The sequence below is a fragment of the Triturus cristatus genome, chromosome 3_1 (genome assembly GCF_964204655.1).
Source record: "Triturus cristatus chromosome 3_1, aTriCri1.1, whole genome shotgun sequence".
Classification (NCBI taxonomy): domain Eukaryota; kingdom Metazoa; phylum Chordata; class Amphibia; order Caudata; family Salamandridae; genus Triturus; species Triturus cristatus.
Genome location: NC_140583.1, coordinates 1066992482 through 1067016755, shown reverse-complemented (window position 1 = coordinate 1067016755; position 24274 = coordinate 1066992482). Strand labels below are relative to the sequence as shown.

The 24274-nt window shown below is 47.6% G+C and overlaps 1 protein-coding gene across 1 annotated transcript in view; it reads left to right on the top strand.

Moving 5' to 3' along the window:
- MCAM (melanoma cell adhesion molecule) overlaps positions 1–24274 on the top strand; it is a 214327-nt gene that overhangs the window by 123612 nt on the left and 66441 nt on the right. The window contains exons 7-9 of the mRNA XM_085645921.1: positions 5622–5749; positions 18980–19148; positions 19671–19786. Of these exons, the coding sequence (XP_085502047.1) occupies positions 5622–5749; positions 18980–19148; positions 19671–19786 (413 nt within the window). The remainder of the gene's footprint in view (positions 1–5621; positions 5750–18979; positions 19149–19670; positions 19787–24274) is intronic.

Sequence of the window (24274 nt, the reverse complement as noted above, 5' to 3'; positions counted from 1 at the left end):
GGGAATGGGAATAGATCAGGGACAGGGGAACCACATGCCCGCGGCTGGGGGAGGGGGTCGGCTAGGGGGACGGAGCTGGTGAGGCGGCCGGCAGCAGTGGCGGCTCACAAATACCCCCGCGATAGGCGTTCCAGGGGCCCCAGATTTTCACCCACGCCCCAGGCTTACCCCTCGCCACATACACTACCTATTCACGAAACATACACCAATCCATATGTTCTTTCCAGGCCAACACCGCTGGGGGCCACCGGGATCCCCACAATTGAGCAATGTCGCGCTTAGCTATCATGTATCCCAGAGTCACCCACCGCGTCTGCGGGACCGAATAGTCATTTGGTTCCCATACATTCAGCAAGCATCTCCTCGCTTCAGGCAACAGCGCAACACGCGTCACCACACGCAGGACCTCATGCACACCACGCCAGAATCGCTCCACCTGTGGGCATTCCCACAGAATATGCATGAAAGTTGCCAAGGCACCACAGCCACGCTTACACAATCCGTCACCAACAAAGCCCATACGTAGAAGCCTTGGCCCCGTCACGTAAACCCGGTGGAGGATCTTAAGCTGGACGAAGCGAAGGCGAGCCGGGATGGCCACCTCCTTCGGAGAGGCCACCGCGGAAATCCAGTCCTCGTCGTCCAGTTCCAGCCCGTCGGCAACCCAGGCCTCGCGGAGACTAGTCAGCAGGCACGATCTGTCGTTGATCAGTTTTTTGTATATAAGGGAGATCGTGCTGTCTGGGACATGGCCATCCAGCACTCTGTCCTCCAGGGGGGAAGACTCCGGAATGGACGCGACATCAGGGAAGACGGAGCCCAGCGCGTGGCGGACTTGTAAGTACCGAAAGTACTCACTGCCTTGCAGCTGAAATTCCGTCCGCAGCGTCTCAAAAGTTTTGAATCCACCCCTTGTCCAGAGGTCTCCCACTGTGCTGATTCCGATCGTGTCCCACTTCTCGAAGCCCTTCGATGTCCACAGGGAGCCCAACCTCTCAGACGCATATAGCGGTGTCGCCCGGGTCAAACGGTCCTTCCACCCCATCGCTGCATTAGCCGCGTGCCAGACACGCACCATGACACGCGTCGGTCCCGTCAGACGGGAGTCGGGCGCGCCAGAGTAGAGCGCTCGATTGTAGTCGCCACCGGGCAGGAGCATCTTGTCCATTTCAAATGCCGGGTTCAGGGCGGGCCCGTAAAGGCCATGATTAATCGCAGCTAGCTGGGAGGCCCAGTAATACCGTTTAATGTCCGGGAGGGCAACCCCCCCATCGTACCACGGGAGCGTCAATTTAGCCAGAGCAATACGCGGCCTCCCATCCCAGAACAGGCGCCGCTGCAGGCTCTCCACCTCACGGAAGTAGCGCGCCGGAACCAAGTCCATAGTGTTCTGAAGCGCATACAGAAAGCGCGGCAAGGACATCATTTTAAACAAGGCCGCTCGGCCAAGCGGCGAAAGCGGAAGACGCCGCCAGCGCGCAACGTCCTCCCGCAAGCGCTGGAGGGGGGGTAGCAAGTTCCGCTCGTAGCGGGCCTCCGGGTCTAGAGTAATATATATACCCAGGTACCGTAACCCCTGGGAGGCAATCTGGATCGGGCAGTCCCGTGGTAGGGCCGGAGCCTCCCCGGAGAGCACATACACGCAGGATTTCGCCCAGTTGATGACAAGGCCTGAGTTACGACCGAAGGAGCGCAAAACATCAACCAGGACAATCAGCGAGTTACGCGGGGAGGCGAGATACAAAAGGATATCATCGGCGTAGAGGGACACGCGGTCCTCATGCTCGGGGGTCCAGCGGAGACCACGGATGGAGGGGTGCCACCGCAGCCACTCCGCCAAGGGCTCCAAGGCCAATGCAAACAGGAGCGGTGACAAGGGGCAACCCTGACGCGTGCCCCGCCCCAGCGCGAAGGGGGCAGAGACTCGCCCATTCACCACCACCTGCGCCAATGGGCCCGAATGCAACAATTTGACCCAGCTAATGAATCCCGGTCCAAATCCAAATTTCGCCAGCATCGCCCAGATGTATGGCCATTCAAGCGTGTCAAACGCCATGGTGGCGTCTAAGGACGCCAAGATGGCCGGCTCCCGCACAAACGGGACACGCGCGAGCACCCCATGCAAGCGTCGCAGATTAAGAGCCGTGTTGCGATTGAATTAAAGTTAAAGGATTACCGGGATTCGGTACTGTGGTTCTGGTGAGAGGGCCGCCTGCGATGTGTCGTGGTGTGGGCAGTCGTCCGAAACGGTGCCCCGCCTGAGGGCCCAGAAACCAGACTGCGCCTACCCAGCGTGAAATCCCTGAGAAGCTCGTAGGCAAAAGGACTGCCCTCCCCGCGTGTGTGAGTAGCACCGGGAGGCCAGCCAAAGTGAGGGCCGCTGTGTAGCAGGCAACGAGGGCCCTGATTACACATGATTAGGTAAATGAAAAGACTTACTGGGGAGACGAGGACGATATCCTGTAGACCTTCTGTGTCCCGGGCGAGGGGCCAGCTGAGGGGGTGCCAGATCAGGAGGCGGCATGTGCAAGGCCATCAGGAGTCCCGAGGCAGGCCTGTGTGAGTCAGGGACATAGACAGAGAAGTACACGAGGCCCGCAGTGTGTGTGAGGCTCCTGCGGCCAATCGGAGCGCTGCCGGGCAAGAGGATAAAGCAACGCTGCCACCTAGTGGCCATTTAGCAGTACCGCACCCGCGATGCAAAAGAAAGTGCAGCAGAACTGGAGACACAGCCATGAGTGCCTAGGGCACGCAGATGATGCCCAGCCTGGGAACTGCACAACAGCGGCAGTTCAAAGTGTCTGTGCACACAGAGGATCAGTGGCACCTCTACAGTGAGCAGAGCACAGCAGTACACACAAGGAAGAGCACTGAGGCATACGGATGATCAGCATTGAGAGGCAGGTTCAGGTTACTTAAGTGCAGTAAAACGAAAGAGAGCAAAGGTGCTAAGTGGAATGCGCAGCAGCAAGGGGAAAGTTGCCGCACAGGAGAGCAGAGTGGAGAAAATATGTAACTGCATACGCTGAAGGAGCAGACCCCCACAAGCGACCTTGTGAAAGAACCTCAAAAGACAAGCTGACAGGTGGTATGTGAGTTGCAGTGACGCCTACTGGCCAGGGGTGGTCATTGCAGGACTGGTGACATCAAAGAGTAACATGCTGGGAGAACAGGAATGGTTCAAGACAACAGCCCAAAGCAGAACGTCTCAAAAAGAACCGAAGGAAGCGGGCAGCAAGTGCGTCCAAAGAAGCAACCAAAGGGCGCAGTCAGAAGCGCGCTGAAGCACTGCCACCGCGAGAGAAGAAAAGAAGTGGTTGTACGACCACCAGAAGCACAAAGACCCGCAAGGAGGAAGAAGCCGACCAGCCAGATGGTCGCAAGGAGGAAGAAGCCGACCAGCCAGTTGGCCGCAAGGAGGGAGAAGCCGACCAGCCAGTTGGCCGCAAGGAGGGAGAAGCCGACCTGCCAGATGGTCGCAAGGAGGAAGAAGCTGACCTGCCAGTTGGTCGCAAGGAGGAAGAAGCCGACCAGCCAGATGGTCACAAGGAAGACGCCGACCAGGCAGTTGGCCGCAAGGGAGAAGCCGACCAACCAGATGGTCGCAAGGAAGACGCCGACCAGCCAGATGGTCGCAAGGAGGACGGAGCCGACCCACCAGATGGTCGCAAGGAGGATGCAGACCTACAAGAGGTCCGAGAGCACAGCGACCTACAAAAGGTCAGAGAGCACACTGACCTGTCAAGAGGTCAGAGAGGGAGCGAAGAGGAAGATCGAGGGGACATCGATGAAGAGGACCCCAGGAGAGGTCCGCGAAGAGGACCAGAAAGAGACGGACGAGAGGTCCAACAACATCACTTTGAAATCAGAAGCAATCGTGAGAAAGAAGGTCGCGACGACCGGTCCAGTCACAGAGTGAAAAGAAGACAGTGTCCTAGTGCTGGGACAAGACCAGAGGGAAGCGTGTAGAGTACACGCTACATGGAAAAGCCTGGTAAGGACGAGCAAGAAGGCGAGAAGACCGGACCGCGTTGCAAAGAAAGGAAAAGGAAGACAGATTCTGAGTGGCATGACGCCACGACGAAGTAAGGAGAGAAGAGGAAAGGAGAAGAGCAAAGAGGTGTGCGTGACAGATCAACACAACACACATCAGAAGGGGAACACCCGAAGAGGAAAGGAGAAGAGCAAAGAGGTGTGCATGACAGATCAACACAACACACACCGGAAGGGGAATACCCGAAGAGGAAAGTGAGAAGGTGCATGGACATCCGGACTCAGCACCACTGGGAGTACACGTCTATGTGCAAACCCGAAGGTCACCCGGGGACGACAGAGGCGAGCAGGGCGGTCCGTTGGTAACAACCATCTCTGGGATGGAACGGAAACAAGACCGTGGATATCCAAGGGGCAGAGGCCTCAGGGACACCGGTGGCAGCGGGTCCCAAAACGAGAGATGGACTGTTGAAGCTTGCTCTGGAGATCCTGGGAGAACAGAGGTAGCGCGCGAAGGACCAAGTGCCAACAACACCCTTTTCAGGTGGAGCTTCGAACACGGAGATAGGACCCGTAGCGACTCCTCCAACGCAGTTGGAGCGACAAGGCGGCAGTCCACCGGTCCAGTGGAAGCCTGGCAACAAAGGTCCTCCGGGTCGTCCGGTGAGAGGGGACACCCACGGGAGAGGGTATCCATGAGAGGGATATCCTGCAACGGTGAATCCTGTTAGAAGGCAACTACCAGTTGGAGAAAACACCTCTACCAGGACCATACAGCGGAAAGTAAAACACCAATGGTCCACCATCATTCCATCTACACTTTCACTGATGGCAGTAAAAGAAGGAGACTGTAAAGCGTACTTCCATGGTGCAAGTCCAAACGAACACATTCGCAGAGCTCCCGGACATCGTGCCAAGGAGACATTGGTCCTGGCTGCAAGGATACCATCGCCGGCAGTTGGCCATCAGCGAAGAGACTACGTGGAAGTCATTATCACTGACTTATATTTTATTTGTAATTTGTGTTCTCTCCCACCGTTTCGGACTTTTCTTTGTTTTGACTTTTATTAAAGTTTGAGAGGGATGTAGTGATCGTCCGATCACCAGTCTAATGTTTTGCCTGTTGTAAGCCCACACTAAACACCCACCCACCACAGGCATCACCAGTCAGGTGACCCTGATAATAAAAGGGGCCGAGCGCACGTGCTCGTGGCCAGTTATCTACCCACACTATCTGTGTCTGCGTCTATCATTTAGAAGCATGTGGGCCTAAGGCCCAAACACCACATATGCGTTTGCGCTAGACACCATAATGTGCGCTGGCTGGAAGAACAGGGATGCACAGTAACTTGTAAATATGGTGCATTCTTGCCTTTTCGATTTGGTGTAGGGCAGTGCAGCAAAAAGACTTGTGGCTCTGCCCTACACCTAATTATTGTAAATGCGGCCCAGAGTGTTTAAGCAGGCACAGGTGCTTGTGACCCTCTGTGCATGTATACCAATGCATGTGTCCTGGTTTATGTTTAAGTGGCATTAAATACAGTGTAATACATTTAAAAAAAATGTATTTTGAATATAAGGTTGTGACTTGTTTGGGCCTTTGTTCGTTCTTTTTCCTTCTCCTCCAGACCCAACAGAAACGGTAACCCTGACCATGGAGTCTCCCCAGGAGCCGGTGAAAGAAGGGGACACTGTGACCATGATTTGTGAAGGTGATGGCAATCCTGCCCCCCAATATTCATTTCACCGAGTCTGGGTGAGTGTGTAAGGGAAAGGCACGTATACGACAAGGGCACGAATACACACCAAAGCCGGACTGGCCGTAGCGGGCACCAGGCGTTTCCCCAGTGGGCCGTCAGGGTGGGGTCTGGTTTCGGACCGCTGGGAGGTCGTTTTTGTTAGCAGGGAGGGGGCGGTTTTGCAGCATAGCTGCAATATTGGCTCACTGTAACAAAAGCTGCAGCGGTAAGGCTGGAGTGGTGTTTCCAACTAGCAAGGCACACCGGGGGCCGGCCGAGCTATTTGCCAGGGCCGGTTTCAGTTCTCAGTCCAGCCATTGTACACCCAAGAACAAGTGTCCGTCAAGATAGTGCACAATCATACCATGTGTGTGCACATAGCCTGCATGAGTATTCACATACACAAATGAGTCTATGTACAGTGCCTGTTGTAAGGTAAACAGAAAAATGTCCAAGCAGCATCTCTGCTTTTATTGCCCTCTCACCCGCACTATTTGTGGATAGACTTCCTGGTACAGCACATTTCTTCATTGCCACTTTTAAGGCCCTAACCATTTTATTCCACACACCTTCCGCACTATCAGCACACTTCACATGCTGCACTTCCATCGCACAAACTGCTTCTGCACCATCCTCAAACATGCTTACACAGCCAATATACATGCTTTAACCTGCCTCTCAAACTGTGTACTAACCTGCCTCACACATCCTTGCACACGTGTCACATAGTACATGCACCAGTATTTGCACCCCCACCTGATGTACTGTTTACACTTGGACTTCGCATGTTGCTTACACAACTGCCTCAGAGATTGATTGCCCACCCATCTCACATAACCCTTATAAGCCTACCTCACAACGCTTCTACACCTGCGTCACACACTGCTCAGACACACACAGACGCACACACACTGCCTCCATACCCACCCCACACACGAACACCAATCCCATCTCCGCCCTCTCCACACAAATCCCATTTAACACTTCAAACACTTTCTGAGTCACATGCACTGCTCACACCCACACCTCAGATACCTCACTGCTATTGCTTACAGGCCCTAGTGACATATGTCACACTGCTTTTGCTTACAGACCCCTGTGACATATCCCACACGCCTATTGCTTACAGGCCCCAGTGACATATGTCACACCACTATAGCTTACAGGCCCCAGTGACATATCCCACACTGCAATTGTTTACAGGCCCCTGTGACATATGTCACACTACTATTGCTTACAAGCCCCAGTGACATATGTCACACTGCTATTGCTTACAGGCCCCTGTGACATATTCCACACTGTGATTGTTTACAGGCCCCTGTGACATATTCCACACTGTGATTGTTTACAGGCCCCTGTGACATATCCCACACTGCGATTGCTTACAGGCCCCTGTGACATATGTCACACTGCTATTGCTTACAGGCCCCTGTGACATATGTCACACTGCTATTGCTTACAGGCCCCTGTGACATGTGTCACTCTACTGTTGCTTGGATGCCCCTGTGCCATATGCAACACTGGTATTGCTTAGAGGCCTCTGTGACATTTGCCACATTGCTATTGCTTAGAACCCTCCTGTGATGCTTCTCCCATAATCTACCATCCCAACCTGCATGCATCATACTCTGCTCTGCCATGGGAGCCCTGGCAGCATGTGGAAAGGCAAAGGACAGCTGCAAGCACTACCAGGCCACGCCAGGGGCAGAATGTGTGCTAGACGAACACCAATACGGTGGCACACTTTAGCAGCCTCCTTACAGCTCACTGCAGAATGTATTAAATAATTCACCCAGACAGCTTACACGTCTGTCCAGAGAGCACATCCACACCAGACTGTGCACCGCCATCTCAGGCGCTATTCACCCTACTTGCACTACCCTCCAGTGCATGTATTTTGTCATTTTGTGGAAAAATGTGGAAAAACGACAGGATCTGTCGCTCCTCGATGAGGATTGGGAATGTTTTCTTTGTTCTCGCTCCTCCTCAAGGCATAGGGCCCAAAACTGATAAAGTAAAACTAGCCATTCCTTCCCCATATTTTTAGAATCCACAGAAAGTTTTGCAATTGTACTCATGGCAACCTATGCCAGTCGAAGACTCCCCGAAGCAGCCTTTTAAACCTTTTTGTGAATGTCCATGTAAATGCAATTCTGAATGCATAACTGAACACAGTTCACCACTGCGACTGCAAAAGTGCCTCTTCATCGGTGGAATTGTAGTTTGATTATTATATTTTCTCAGCAAGAATCATATTTTCCCCATGAGGAGCCCCCTTCCCCTAAACCCCACCAGTTTTGGGGGGTGTTTCCCTTCCATTCTCACACTAGAAACACATGTTTTCCTGGTCCTTGGGAGAGTTAATCTCCGCTTGTTTCGAGGGCAGGAATGGTCTGTGAAGTGATATGTGAAAGCCAACCAAAAATGTTAGTTTGTGGTTGCACACGTATGTTCTAGGGCACCTTCACCCAGGAGCGGTCAGTATCCACCTCTGGAGAGTTACTTATGTACAGCAATACACAATCCTGGGATGACATTATGCACAACTAAATCCCTTTATTGGTGAGGGATTCACATGTGCATTTCAAACGTGAATTTGCCCACGTACGTTGAATATACAGGCGCAAATGGACTTTGTGAAATTGGCCCACGGTGTTATTCTCAGAAGGACTGGCAAGAAATGGAATTGTATTATTTTTAATTATTTTTATTAAGCAAAAGCTTCATACAGCACACGGTAGAGTGAGTCCACGGATATTATCCATATACAGATCTTAGGTTGGCACGTTGCAGAGCAAACATATCCATCAGTTCAAAACTGACGCTTTTGCGGCGCATAAATATGGGGGAATCGCAATGACCACCCCAAAGAAATGGAAATCTCAGTACTAGATAAAGGGCAAATAGAGCAGACTCACAGCAATAACCAACATATCTCACAGATAACCAAGAAATGAATTTTTGAATGTAAAAAGATGCTTTTGTTCATAAAATGTTAATTGTATTTGAGTAAAATCCTGCTGATCAAGGCAAGGCACAATGCTCTTCAGGAAACCCTTGTCTGGTTGTTAGCTGGTCGGATACCACCAGCCGATATGAAGGGCGCGGTGCGTCAGTTACTCTTCATTCAGCCTTTTGCTTCTGGTAACTGCATCGTGTCTCTTTACTCTCTGTGGTTCCGTAAGAGATCCAGCTCACTCTAATCGCAGACGTGCAATCTTCAACGTAATTAAAAAAAGTAATAGGTAACATAGATTCCCTTTGAGGTTGAGAACTTTAAGAGACAAGCTCAGCTTTGTAGTCAAAGAATCATTTTAACCACTGGATACAAAAGGAGTACGTACTACGTGTTCGGAAAGGGGGTGGCCACCATTGCGTTGGTAGTCTGAAGTGAAGAAAGGAAGATTTTCTGGTTGCGGCTGCGTCAGCCTGCACAGCAGTGGAGATACTGACTGAGATGTCCTCTTTGGTAGATCTGGAGATCAGTAAATCCTACCAGTCCCAACAAATATAATACGTAAGAGGTGGGAGTATCTCTAAAAGACAGCAAATGCCAAGACAAGGCTCTGTCATCTCTCTTGCCTCTTTGCCACAAACAAATACTTGCTCTCCTTTGTTGCTATGAGAAGGTTCTTGAAATGTGCATAAATGGAGAGCGCAACAGAAAAATCTCTCTTTGCAATTAACCTCTCTCCATGAGTTCTTGGCATCTTCATTCTCACCAGTGAACCAATCAGCGAAATCTTCCATGGCAGCTTTCCCTCACCAGCCGATTGTTGAGGATCAACACAGGTAATTCATGCAGAGATGAAAGAAAAATCTTGAGTTAATGAATGAAACCAGTGTCCGGTTATTTCACGCAGCAGGAGCACGTTCATTGACTTGGCGGAGGAAGAGGAGTCGGTAGAATATGTCATCGACAGTGTCTTCCAAAAATACTGTAAAAAACTGATTTTTGCTAGAAAGGTTATTTTACCAACGTTTGTAGTTTTCTTCCAGAGAAGCTCAAACCCTTTTCAAATAAGTTTAAAAAAGTAATACTTTTATTTTTGCATTTTTGAATAAAAATAGAAAAGTTTCTCAATTGCAACCTTCCAAGTTATAATGTTTCGTAGATGAGGGTTTGTGCAATGAACTTTGTGCTAGAGTGTTTCTACGATTATGAATGGGGTAGGAAGCATTTTTGAGGCTCTGGTGAAAAATTGGTGCAGGGTGTGACACACTAACTAGGGCACGCGGCCGATTTGAGCATTCCTGTAGGCAGCATTGTGCTGTGGAACTTTAAAGCTATGCATTCATTACTAGGAGTCTCAACCTTGTGCTGCACTTCTTCTGGCCTAGGATTCCACCCTAGCCTTTTGTGAATTTAAACATTTTTATAATAGGAACAGCTCGGAGCACATGGGCAGGCTAACAGTCTAAAGGAATTCTGCAAACCCTTGATTTGGTTTAAATAGTTCCAAAGCGCAAACAATTGCGTAAAGGCGTCTTGGCACTACCTAAGACAGGAACGTACGACTGAGCTACCAGACTGCAAAGATAATTGGTCACATCCAGGGTAAAAAGCCAAGACTTTGAACCCTCCGTAAATTTGATCAGGGAAGCAGCCCTTTTCAGTTCCAGGCGTAGACCATTCCAGTTTAAGGCCGAACAGCGGATCAGACTCCCGCCTCCCTCATTAGAAAGCGGCTCTAGAGGTTATCCGTGTGGATCTAAAATGTGTTTGGGTAGGGCTGTTGGTGTGTGCAGGTTGGTCCAAGGAGAACTACAAGACCTATCCCAAACTTTAGAAGGAAATAATTTCAACATTTTTCCAACCATGTTCTATAATTGAGACTAAATCTTTGTTAAACTAACTTATTCGTTCTAAAACAACATAACAAGTTTGTTTGAGCAGAAAGAATAAGAGTGTTTATTTCAGGCATAAAAACAAATGATCAGTTGTGAAATCACAATTTACAGGACGAAATGAAAAAATCTCAATACTTAGTTCAACAACGTATTCCATTGGTCCATGGTTTAAGAATCCTGCTGGCAAACCCCATGTCTGTGCTAAGGAGCTTGGACGCGACTTCAGTGGTAGATGTGGGATTTCTTTTCAGATTAACATACGCCAGAATTCTCCTTTGCATTGCATCGAAATGAAATGTGACCACTTGCCCAGCTGCATGTCAATACCTGACACGTAAGGTATTGATTTGAAGATTCTGTTGTTCCCCTTTGCAGTGTTGGAAATAGGAAAAATACCTGTCAAAATCATTGCAACCAAAAATAGATAACATTCAGTCCACTCCAAATCCTGGGAGAAATCCCAAGTTGGTGTAGCTCTTAAAAATTGAATAGTCTCTGATGATCAATAATCAAGAAAGAGAATTACCCCAAATGTATTTCTCCTAGAACAAATGAAAATCAAAAATGCCATAAAACTTGATTCCTCGTGGCCCTGATCCTGCCCATCTTTGCCTTAGTCACCAGCACACATATCTACAGCAAATTGTATGCGCTGGCTCCCATATTGGTAACAATTAAATATCTGTTGATGTCACTCCTTTCAATCATGTGATTTCTGGCTCTAAGGTGCAGTCTTACTCTGTCTGCGAATTCGCTTTTTTCGGGTGAGTTTTCTAGCTTATTGATAAACGCCTCGCTGCTCCCAAATACCTGCCACATTTTCTGTAATGTCTGATTAATATACCAAATCACTCCAAGCAAGCTATTATTTTACCGTTTACGTCTTTCTAAAGAATTTTAAATGCCTTTTAAAGACGTTTTTCCTATATAATAGCGGTTTTTATTTTAACCATAGACCTTGGTTACCAGTTATTTTTTGTGCTGCGATTTCTTAAGTTTGAAACATTTCTCTGTGGTATCTAATCCCTTAAAGCAATTCTAGGGTGGCACATTATCCAAGGAGGCTCTTTTAAATTGGTATTTTATGTTTGCTGCATGTGTGACTGTAGATACACATGCAGTGCATACTCCTGCTGCCATCTATTGTTGGGCTCGGACGTTGCAATTTGTTTTTCTTTGAAGAAGTCTTTTGAGTCAGGAGGTCTCGGTGACTCTACCTCTAGGTGTAGATACACATGGTCACTGACTCCATTGTTAGATTGTTTTCTCCGCCATCTGGTTCAGATGTGATCCAGTGTGCTCCCAATCTTTACGAGTTCGTCGAATACCATTGCGGCCTCAAGTCTGCTGACCTCACCCTGTTGCGACTACAATCTTTGACTCATCAGTCTCTACTTGCGCTTCGGTTCCATTGACAACCAGTGTCCGGGCCTCCCAATCATCAAGACGCTTTGTGCTAACGTGTGCTCTGGCCTCCCTTCAGAGAATGACCGTGCTCTTGAGGTGATGGAACAGATTCTTTTCAACAGATGCCCCAAGTGTCACTCTAAATAGCCCCAGGATGACCTCCATGCCATGTAACTCTCGCTGGACCACAATGAGAGCTGCTGTGACTGCTGTTCAGCGTTCTGTAATAAAAAGAACTCAGAACTGAAATTGAGGGTGGGTGCTCAACAAGGACCAGTCCACTTCAGAGACACCCAACCTCTTTGTGGTAGCCAATCCTTTACATGCTAAAGAAGAGCAGGAAGAGGGCATCAGTGAGTCACCAGAGCTCCTGGCGTGCCAGTCCAGCCCCAAGAACTCCACTGATGCTTCCGGCTAAGAGTTCTTCCAGGAGGAGGAAGAAGGTGCCCATCCACCTTGGTGGGATCCAGTCCATGCCTCAAGACAACACCACTTGTGAGTAGTGTCAACACTCCTGTACCAGTCACCTCTCATAAGCAGCTGCACGTCAGCATCGAGCACTGACTCTGTGGGGGCCGGCAACAAGCCCACTGATGAAACCTCCACCATCTTCACGTGCGGCATTGCCCCTTGGCGCTGGTTAACACCTAAGCAAGATTAAATGACTGATCCTGATAAAGCCCCCAATCGGCCTCAAAGCCGAAACCACCCATCAGCGCTCATGCACAGGTGGCACCAAAGTTGAAGACTTTTTCTTTAACCAGTTTTATTCCTTTTTTAGTATGGTACATAGGTTACAAGAGGACAATAATCAGAAATCATGTGTATACTGATGACAACATAGTTTTGGCAGTGTTTGGTAAGGTGCACAAAGCAGTATACTATTTGGTGCCGGCCCCAACTGCCGTCTAATTCAGCCTTGGCACCGAAGCTCTCACCGGCGTCGAAACCACCTTCGTCACCAAAGACTCACACCCTCGATATCAAGGAAAGTCCCATCCTTGAGAGGTTTCAGGAGGAGCTGGATGTCAGACAGCGTAGAATCGTCATCCATCCATCCATGCACTGGGAAGATTGAGGCCTCGGTGAAGGCTCTACCTCAAAAGTGCAAACCTGCTCCTGAGGAGGCTCAATCTGCTGGATGTTCATGTCCCTCCCAAAGGGCACAAAGACAATCCTCCTTTTTACCTCATCCTCACCCCCTCTTCATTCCCCACCTCCTCCTCCTCCTCTTCCTCCACCCTCCTCACTTCTGCCTCTTCCATCTTCACCTCCACCTCTTATCTCATCTCCCTCGCACTCCACACATTGGTTCCCGGAGTCTTATTCCGACAGCGGCAGCCCACGCCCCTATTCACTGGCAGAAGATTTCGTAACTGTATTCCATGGTCCTTCCGGTGACTCTTGGGAGGACTACGATGTGGACCCCCTCACAGACCCAGACTTAGAACACACCCCAGTCAGGGCCTCACCCCTTGATGGCACTACGCATACCATGGCTTTATTTAGCCTGCTGCCGCCTACCGCAAGGTGGACTTCTACACCACCCCAGAGGAAGAGGATTTCCTCTTGGAGACCCTCTTCAAGATTGAGCACTCTATGCATTACCTCTATATACTCAAAGGAATGATTAAATCTGCTCCTGATAATTTTAGAGCCTGTAAAATCTTGTGTGGTTACCCCAGGCATTGTGCAACAATATAAGCCAGTTCCCTTAGGCCCACTGTACATCCAGGGTCCTGTCCCTTCTGATTCTCTGGTGGTCATCACCTCTAGGAAGCGAGTAGCATCCCAAGCTACTGGAGACGCTCCACCTTCTGACGAGGAGAGTAAGCTCATAGATGCTACTGAGACATGAGTAGCGGCTGGTGCAGCTACACACTGGCGGATGGCTGAACCAGTAGGAATCCTACCCAGATACGACAGAGCCCTTTGGGAGCAAATGGAGGGGCTCTTGCAGCACCTCCCGTACCAAAAGGGGAACAGCTAGTATAGGAGGGCATGAGCATCTCTAAAGCCAACATTTGACGTGCCTTGGGTGCGGCCGATACCGCTGACCCCTCCATCATGTATAAAGCCTGAGGTGAAACAAGACCTTGTCAACTTGCCATTTGACGGGGAACACACACCTCTTTGGGCCTCAAGTTGACACCATGCTTGACAAGATAAAAAAGGAAACAGACACTGCAAAGGCAATGGGCGCCTTACAGACTCCCTCAGGTAGAGGTTCCTTTCATAGGCAACACTACAGTGGAGGTTCCAAGACCACCTCGCGAGAACTGTCCCATGCATACCAAAGGAGGCAGCAGAGTTTCCAGCAACCGGCTGGTACAGGGTTTTTAAGGGGCTCCTTTATGGGGAGAATTCCAGGAGCTCAATCAGAGGCACTCCTGAAAAGGGAGCCTCAACTTCCCAAAACAGACTCACCCTGCATTCACCTCGATCATACAACACCTGTCGGGGGAAGACTGCAAGGATTTCTTACCTGCTGGGAAGAGATCACCACCAATAAGTGGGTACTGTCTATTATAGAGCTCAGTTAATGTCTAGAGGCCACAGTCACTCCACCAAACATCCCCATTGCAGCCATCACCCTCAATCTAGAACGTCTGAGATATCCACTGAAAGAAGTTCATGCGCTTCTTTTGAAAGGAGCCATAGAGCCTGTGCTCCAAAGCACCAGAACAGGGGTGTTTATTCCCTGTACTTCCTAATCCCCAGTTATGATAGCTCCCTCAGGCCAATCCTCGACCTCCGTCCTCTCAACAGGTATATCTTGTCGGAGCACTTCCGTATGGTTACTGTACAGGACGCCATTCCTCGGTTCCAAAAAGGCAACTTCATGGGCACCCTTGGCCTGAACGACTCCTACTTTCACACTCCGATACATCCAGTTCATTGCCACTGTGAGGACATGGGGTGTATTATATGGTGTGGTTGTGTGATCTCATTGTGTAAAAAAACTTACCAAGCCCTTTAGGACCAGCTGGTTTCGTCTGCCAAACCCTCAGTTCAATCTGGGGGTTGCTGTGATACTGAGTAGCAAGGTTTACAGAAAAACTAGAGTAAAGCATTTAAACAACGCAAAATAATTCAAGAAGAAATCGACAAGACACTCAAGAAATCTGACACCAACACTATAGAAATATATTAGACACCACAATGAAAATGATCCACTGAAGGGTTCCGGAGATGCAGAATTTTCAAGAAACAGTAAATCAAATAATTTCACTCAACAGTGAACAAGCATGGGCAAGTTCAAAGAATTTGGCACTTAGAAACTTTTTCAGCAAAAAGGTTTTGCCAGATGTAATGCGGTCATTTGGAGTCCCTTTAGACAACCAATGCCTGTTGGGAGCAAGTGAGAGAGAACAGCCAGGTTCTCAAGAATAGTTACCTTAACAGTGCAAGCAGGCCTCAGTCAGATCCAGGCACTTTTATCCTTTGCAGGCTTTTCCAATTGACGTTTTCCAGATGCAAGGGATGAAGGATGCTGAGAATGCTCAAGTATGCTGTGGATGTACCGCAGTCAACGGGGGTCTTTCTCCAGGCACTACTCGGTCCACGAAGATTGTGCAGGGGTCCTGGTTGCAGAGTCTGCATCCCACAAGGTCCTCTCCAGTCTGTCGGAAGTCCAGATGTCACTGGGCTACCAGTAGCCTGATGTTCCAGTCAAAGGCCAACCCAACCATTCCTAGGCCGATAGCTCATCCTCTGGGGGTCACAAAAGCTCTCCGGCTGCACTCCCAGGCTCGGCGCACTGGGGGGGGGGGGTGCAACTCTGTGCATCGTGCCTTGGCCTCTGGTGCTACACAGCGGTGGTGGTAGCGACTTGAAGACTTTGGGCTGCCAACTTGCTCCAGTATGCTTCTTCAGCTGTTGTGTCACTGTGCTGTGAACAAGAGTCCAGTCAGCTAGTTCTTGTAGTCGCTTGGCTTTACTGGGCTCTGGAGACTGCTTCTCCTTGAACAGGGCACAGCAGACACAGTCCCTCTCTTTCGCTAGCCTCCAGGTGCAGCAAATGCAGTTCTTAACAGTGAAGCCTCTCTCTGCTGGTCCCTCATTGCAACAGGGCAATCTTTTCGGTCCTCCTTCCAGGTCTGTTGAAATCTGAATACTGGATGCCAGAGGTGCCATATTGGTGTATAGAAAATACCCTAAGGGTAAGATGCAGTTGGTAGCCAATGAGCTACTAGGTTCCCGCCCTCGTGATGACTAGTTCATGGTGCATCTGGCTGTCTGGATGCATCATTCTGCACACTCCAAAAATGGCAGAACCCCCCTCTCAGCATCCAGAGCTCCCTACCCCAACTCTATGGGTCGCTACCAAGAGGGCTAAACGTCCCTGGAAAACTGGTTTGACAACTGGCTTCCGCTTACCTATCCCTAGTACCAGCCGGTCTACCTAAAAAATAGAGTAGCCCTTTCCAAAGTGCTCCCAGTTTGTCCTTTCAAGGTGGCTTTGCCTTTGAAGCTCGCCTTTTGGGCTAACACCCATGTGGCTTCTTGAATAGGGGAAGTAACACCTTCTCTAGTGGCAGGCCTCTATCGTTATCTTTCCTGGGAGTCATTGGCGAGCTCCCCGGGCGGGGGGTGGGGCAGAAAGATAACTACAGGACAGACCATGAATACAACAGTAAACTGGCACTGGAAACCTTGTGCAACTAAAGTGGCAACTTCTAAACTTGCACTCTGCCCCACCTGTGACATTAAATTAGATTGAACCATTACATCGGATTTAATGCACTGATCCTTTTGATACCTTACAGTACTAACTTTAGTTGTCCCATTCAGAAGATAGCAGGGCTGAGGTGTCAGCCTGTAACTCTGTACTTGCCAATAGGGCTGCTAGCCTTTCCACAGTAAAAACAACAATTTAGAGTTTTTAATGTTTTAACATGTAATAGTACATGTTCCACTTCCTAACATACAGAAACCTACTTTTGGGCTCATTAGGCCTTGTAGATAGCTGGCTCTTTATATGATATACCAAAACTAGATATACTGTGTAAAGAGTCCAGGGTTTCCCTTATGAGTGGACAGGGGCTTGCTATGGCAATCCCAAGGTGCTCTTTTAGGGGGTAGTGTTGTCGAGCAGCCTTAGGCTTAACGCAGAAGAGAGCAAGACAGCTGAAAATGCACGCAATGTCAAAAAATGAGACGCGCGACTCAAGAAGGAGATCTACACCAATTTATTAAAATATCCATGATCTTTATATATTTTTGAGGCATCAGAAGAAAATCATTCACGTCAGTACGTTTGTAAATATTAATTCTTTTCAGTTAAAAAAAGTCTACACCCTGCAATTTCTGAGTTCTGCAATGATAACCCATGAGAGGAAAATCATGTGCAGTTTACCAGTTCTTGTCGGCAACTTACAGGACCTTTCTCCAGGAGTTAAGGTGGGTGTTGGGCAAGGTCCAAGGTAGCACCAACAGAACACTACCAGCGACATTAGGGCCCTGGCTGCAGGGGTGCCAAACAGGTTTGAGTGCCCAATGTTATCCTATTGAGAACGGCCACGGTAGAAAGACGCTGCAGGAGGAGACTGTGAGGCCAGTCCGGTGAAACCAACAAGTGGCTTTGGTTCTTGCGATGTTGGGGGACGTGGGGACACCTTTGGTCCTCTTCTGCACATGACGGGGCGTCCGATTGCAGATGGTCTTTCAGGGGTCAGGTCTCTCCGTCCGGCAACACTCGCTCGTTGAGGGGGCCTGCCAACAGAGGCTGCAGGCGACGTCGGAGAGTCCTCAACGAGTCACTCCATAGTGGACTCGGTACCTTGAGGGCTTGGGGACCACGCTGACACCGTTGGACCACTTTTACATGGGCTTGGGGCAGCTCTGTCATTTTCAAAATGCAGGGATGCACCGTATTAACAACAATAGACGCATCCCTGTGGTTTCCCCTGCGCTGGCGCACAATTGGCTGCCATGAGCCAGGGCAGGCACCCTTGCCTCATTATGCAAGGGTGCCTGTGCTGCGGGGATGATTGTTTTTGTGCCGGAGGGGATGAGGATAAACAAAAGTATTTCTCCTCGTTGCGCCTCCTTATGCCTTCCCTGGGGAGGTGTAGGGTTCTGACACATTCCCAGGTTTAAAAATGTTGTAAATCTGGGAATGTGTCAAGTTCCATGGATAATGTGTGGGAACACCCACAGCAACACCCATGGAACACTCCTTTCATGCAGAGTAACGCGTGAAAGGGTCCATATTTACAAGGCCATGAAAAGCCACACAGGGTGACTTTACCTGGCCTTGTAAATATGGGCAAGCCCATTTCCCCACTGGTGCATCAAAAGAAGTGAAGCACTGGCAGCGCAATGGGCTTGCAAATAAGCCCATATGTACATTGAAAGGAAGCGCTGTCACATCAGTTCCTTTCAATAAACAGAGATGACCGCTGGGTTGGGGGGTCATCACTAAATTTGATGGACAGTAGTCCGTAAGGATGCCGGAGGTGATGGTGTCCTCCGCCATTCCTAAAGGACGGAGTACCGTCTGTCAAATGCAAAATCAGACCCTCTATCGTGACAAAATATCCAAATATGTGACAAAATTGAATCAACTTGTGTCAAGGGCAACATACATTTTTAAAATTGTCCAAGCTTGTTACACAAATTCGAATCCTCCTAAGATGAGTAGCCCCTTCGTTTTGTGCTCTATTTCCTGGAAAGAAGCAGAAAATTAAGAACCCTTAAATGGCAAGTTCTGCATGTTGAGTCTAACATATCAGAATAATAAATTCACCTTCCTATCTCATTTTTGCAAAGAATTACAACTGCAGCTACATAAGCAGGTTCATTTACTTTTCTCTTTGACCCTCTTAGTTTGTAAATTCTACCTGTTCTCACCAACTTCAAGCTCAGAGACGTGTGTGCATTGTAGTACTTGCTAAAAAACTTAACACTATGCGTGCTTACTATGGCGGGATGTAACATAATGTATGTAATTCATTCAAAAAGGAGAATCTTCTTGGTATCCATAGGAGTCTAAGGATGGTGAAGCTGGGGAGGAAGACATTGAAGATGTTACCGGTGAATATCTGGTCTTGGAAAATGTGAAGAAGGAGCAGAGTGGACGGTACCGATGCAGAGCCTTCGATGTAACTAACCCTGAACAAGACATTAAAGCTGACGTGGAGATCTCTGTGAACTGTAAGTGGGAGGAGCCTTACAGGGGGGGGAGCATATTTGGGAAGTGGAGGGTGCATGATGGGGAAGTTTGGGGGAAATGATAGGGGATCGGGAGGAGCATGGGGGACTAAGGATAGAGTCTCCATTTTGCCATTGGAAGCGTCTTGGGGTATTGGGAAGAGGGCTCAAGGGACGCGCATGGAAATGGAGCGACGCAGAGGGGAGTGTATGGAGGTATAGTATCACAGTGGGAGACTGTGATGGAAGTGCGAGGAACCATGGAAGGGTGCTAAGACACAGGAAGGAGCATGGCCGGGGAGGACTGGGAATGCAGTGGGTCAGGGGGATGGTGACTGGAGTGGCAATCATACTAAATTAGAGCAGGGGCGTCATGGGACTCAGTGCTATCAACATTTGTGAATGAGTTGAAAGGGTGTTTAGGTTGCGGCACCCAGGGTCCAGAGCGGGTTGGGAGAAGATGGGCGGATTCCAAAGGCTCAGACACAACTGCACCTTCTTCATAACCTTTTTCCCCCGCTCTAGATCTTGAACCCATTGAAATATCCCCGGAGTCGCCTGTGGAAGTGATGCTGGGGCAAGCCATGGTCGTTCACTGCAATGCCGGTGGGTCCTTGCCGAGGGAGTACGAATGGAAAAGGGTAAGACGGGAACTGAAGCAGCGTACAGACTGCAGGGCCTGCTTCAGGTGTCTTTGGAAAGGGACAGGAGTGCCTCTTCTGTATGAGATTGAGGATAATTAACCCAATGGGGCAGCAGAAAGTGATGGTTAGACATCTGTATGTGTTCAAAGAGATAGGGACATCATAAGGATTTTGGGACCCTGGGCAAGACGTTTTTTTGTGGGCTTGTTCCCAACAACTTTTCATTTCTAAACTATTTTCAGCTAATTCACACCCATTAAATTATAGTTTAAAATTTCAGAAACGGTGAAAGAGAGAAAACAAATGATCGGGAAGTACTTAAAACGTGAAACTTACTATAAACTGACTGGTCTCACCCATACCCTTTAAGATCCCCCCTTTTCTTGATCTGACCTTAGACTGTCTTGATGCACACATACAGCCCCCTGAGGCAGCCCACTCTGAGGATGTACGGTGGCGGGCAACATTTTGTAACCAAAAGAGGTACGATTTTCAAATATGATAATTTGCATAACAGTAGCCTCACACGAGAGCCACAACTCGCTTCCACAACACACTCTGACAGTTTTCCAGACCTAGGACAGATCTTTACAACATTTAAAGTGGGATGAGCCCCTAACACAGGAAACCCCATTGTGGGGCAGTGATGCACTCGGGAGGTTTGGAACCTGTGGAGATTTTTAACATGGGACTTAATTGGTATCAGTAGGGTAGGGGATGTGTGTTTGCACAGGGATTGGAATTACGAGTTGAATGATAATCATGACACCTTTGCAGTTTTCCCCTGAAAAATTCTAGCAGGTCAAACTTGCTCAAAGTTAGTGGGGGGGAAACTACCTGAAAAAGACCAAACATGCATAGTTTTCTGTGTTAAAATAATTCTGTATGTTATGCTCCATATTCCTTGCAAAAACTCAGAATAAGAGGTATGTTCCAAGCATGGTAAAAGCCTCACCCTGTGGTAATGGTATTTACCAAGTGTGAGAAATGCTCATCCTATTATGACAAATTCGTAAGGAGGACCTCAGTATTTTAACATTGCACTGTGATAAATTCGATTATAATGTGCTAGCATTATGGAATCTCCATCTATTGCTCTGCAGTGAAACGTTTGGGAAATGCGGTTTCTATGCACGGCAGGCCTGGCCTACCAGCAGACATGCTATGCTTTTTCACACTGCATAGTGTCACTGAGGGGTTTCTTCTCCATACTTTAAGACTATTAAAGCACTCAAATTGTTAAAATTATTTCTGAGTGTGCTTAAAATAGCTAATATATGCTTGACTTCTGTGCAGCACCACCTATCCTGTCCACGCATTAGGACTTTTTTTTAAATCATATGCCCAAGCATCAATTTCTTGTTGTTTTGTCTTTTTATACATTAGCAGTCACCTCAATCGAGGTCGCCTCAATCGTGTGTCCCACCTCATCCAGAATCTGTCCTTGACAATCACTTACAATGTCTGCAGCAGGCACCATTTTCCTATGGAACTTTATTAGCCAAGCACCCCAACATTGGTAGGATCTCTGAGGCTCCAACACAATAAATAACATAAAGCAATTGCCTATGCTGCAGTTCTACACATTGAGCCACCATTAGTTTTAAGCATTATATAGATAGATGCCTGCATCTAAACATTTTTTTGGAGCAACCTGCATTTTTTACTGACAACACTACATATTTAACTTTATAATCCGGATTGTATCTGATTAACCCTGTGTAGCATTAACTTATCACTGGCATTATGATTCGGATAAGCTGCTGAAAGACTGGGAGAGGCTGCTGTTCCTTCGATATGGACTGCTGTGTGTTTTTTAATCCAGTTATCAGTCTTTCTGGGAAAGACGACTTTAAAAAAAAAAAAAAAAAAGCATGATAAGCATCCAGGTAAATATTTTTGAATTTGCCTGAAAGAACTTGCTCTGTTGATGATGGTCCCTTTGAAAGGAGATGCCCGGGGCCAGAGCCCACTTTGCCCATGTCATAAAACTTCTCTGCAAAGAGATATCATTTGTGTCCCACAAATGTGGTATTTCAAAATGTAAATTTGCAATGTGTTGTCTCTCTAAAACCTTGTTAAGCAAGTTCACAAGAATCTGATTCATCATTTATGAAGTATTAATAAAACACATTCTAAATACACGTTAATTATGAGACATTTATTGAAGCTTAACTACCATTTAAACACCATTATTTTCACACAAAAAAGAAACCATGCAATAGTTAAAAAGAAATATAATTTTACTCTCTGAAACAAATTCTACTGCTTTTAAGCCCTCTTTTCCGCAGCATTGGATCTTTCATAGATTCTCATGCATGAATTATTTCACATCATCAGGAAGCTGGTATTACCCCATCCATATAAGGCTGCCTCCCTTTTGTCTGAAATGACCACTAATGTATATAAGAAAATATATTTCCAACAATTCACCGTGACATTGTTAAACTTATCAACAGCGTTTGAGGTGGTTCCCTGAATCATTACCGTCACGGGTAGCCGTTCGGCAGTAAAGATTAGAAATATCCAGTAGTTATAAGATTGCCACCTGCAGTGGCGGCCGGCACAGGTAACAGCAGGGGCGGAGCGGGATTGGGGTGTATGTCGACAGATGATGGTATATGTAAAAATAATTTAAAAAATAACTAAAACCCCTTACCTTGCGACCACCGCATCACCAAGTCGGCGAAGCGGTGGGCGCAAGGTAAGTAGTTTTATTCATTTTTTATTTAATTTCACCTATCCTGTCGTCGCCCCCAACCCGCCCCGACTCACTGCTCTTACCTGTGCCAGCCGCCACTGGTGACATGTATGTTCCACATCTTGAAAGGTAGATGTACTATCTACTCTTAAGTGCCATGATTAGCATTAAGCCATGCTGCAGTATTTTTGACACTGTTGCAATATGGTAAAGAGCTCCTTTTTAATACAAGCAGTGATAGAATGTCACCCATTGTGAGTCTTTTTCTTCTCTGTTTATTTAATATTACTGCTTTCTTCACTATAATTGTTGGATTGTTTGGATTATAGTTCTATTTAGTCAACGTCTTCCAATAATTAACAGTGTGGGCCTTATTTACTGTTTTGCAGGCTCGTTACTCTGTCACAAACCTGATGGCTATGCCATCCTCCTTATTAAAAGTGTTATAGGATATTATACATTTGTAAAAAGGTGGATGGGATATCCGTTAGATCCATCCACCAAACTCAAAATTGGACCCTTATTTTTTGCAAATGGCACCTACAAGCGCTTTCTTAAAATCTACATTGAGTATTATGTTAACTCTGGAAAAAACGCAATGTGTCTTACCTGTTGTTATCTAAAAAAGTACTTTGGTTGGGAAAGAAAGAGCCCAAATTCAAATAGGAATCAACAGTTTACTTCTCTCAAAATATCTTTACCTTTAATTAATATGAAAACTCCAAATGTATTCATCTACAGGTGCCCTTGTTGAATTTACAGATTTCCTTTTTCATACATAATAAGCCTATAGAAATACAAAACAACTGATTGATAAAAATGAATGAAGGAAATATGGGGCACCAAAGATATTTGTATTTTAATTTATCTAACTGCGGCCAACAATGAAAGCACAACTTTTATAAAAACAAATATTTATTAGGTTTTCATAAACAACAAAATAATAAAACTTCATATAGCATCTAGAGCAGTTGTTCCAAAAGTTTATATAAATCCACAGCAGCAAGTGTGCAGTACCCATGGCATCAAATACAAGAAAACAGAAGAAGGATGGAGGGAAGCCTCCTGGGACAGCCATCTGGCAGCGACCATGACAAAGGGCGCCCGACCGCAAGGCAAATAAAACACCACAGATCAGTCAACCCAAGGTATATCTCTAATCAGACACCCTGGAAACATCATCCACATCTCCCAGATCCAAAATGCTATTCACGGCCGCCTCAGGCTACAGGTCATAAGAGCAAAGCCTGGGACCCCATATTTTGCTAAATTTACGGGGACAACCCCTGCTCATTTATGTGACACTTTCAGCGGCCATGTACATGTCCAGAACTGTCTTCCATTCACACAGTGAAAACTGCCCAGTATTTGGCTACATCTCTTTTTGCTACGATCAAACCCAAATTACAGAATAGAAGTTTAAAAAATAGCCTCTGGCCCCCATACATCGCAAACACTGTGAGGAGGCCGCCCTGCACATCACATGCAGTCTGGCACGGTCATAAAAAAACACGATGGAGCACCTAAACTCTGAGTCAGAGTTGTGACTTTATTGCAACTTCCCAGGGGTGCATCAAGGCTGCTACCCAATCAGTGTCTTCAATCTCCCCAACATCAGTCACCCATCAGTCTCGCAATGTACCCAGAGTGTCAGGAATATTGTTGTTGATGGTTTTGTAAGTATGGGAGACTGCCTTACTCCCAAGCTTGTCCCATGGCTCAAACCCTTTCAATTTTCCCAATTCCCTCATCAAGCCCCCTTCCCACAGTTTTGTTTCCCTGGT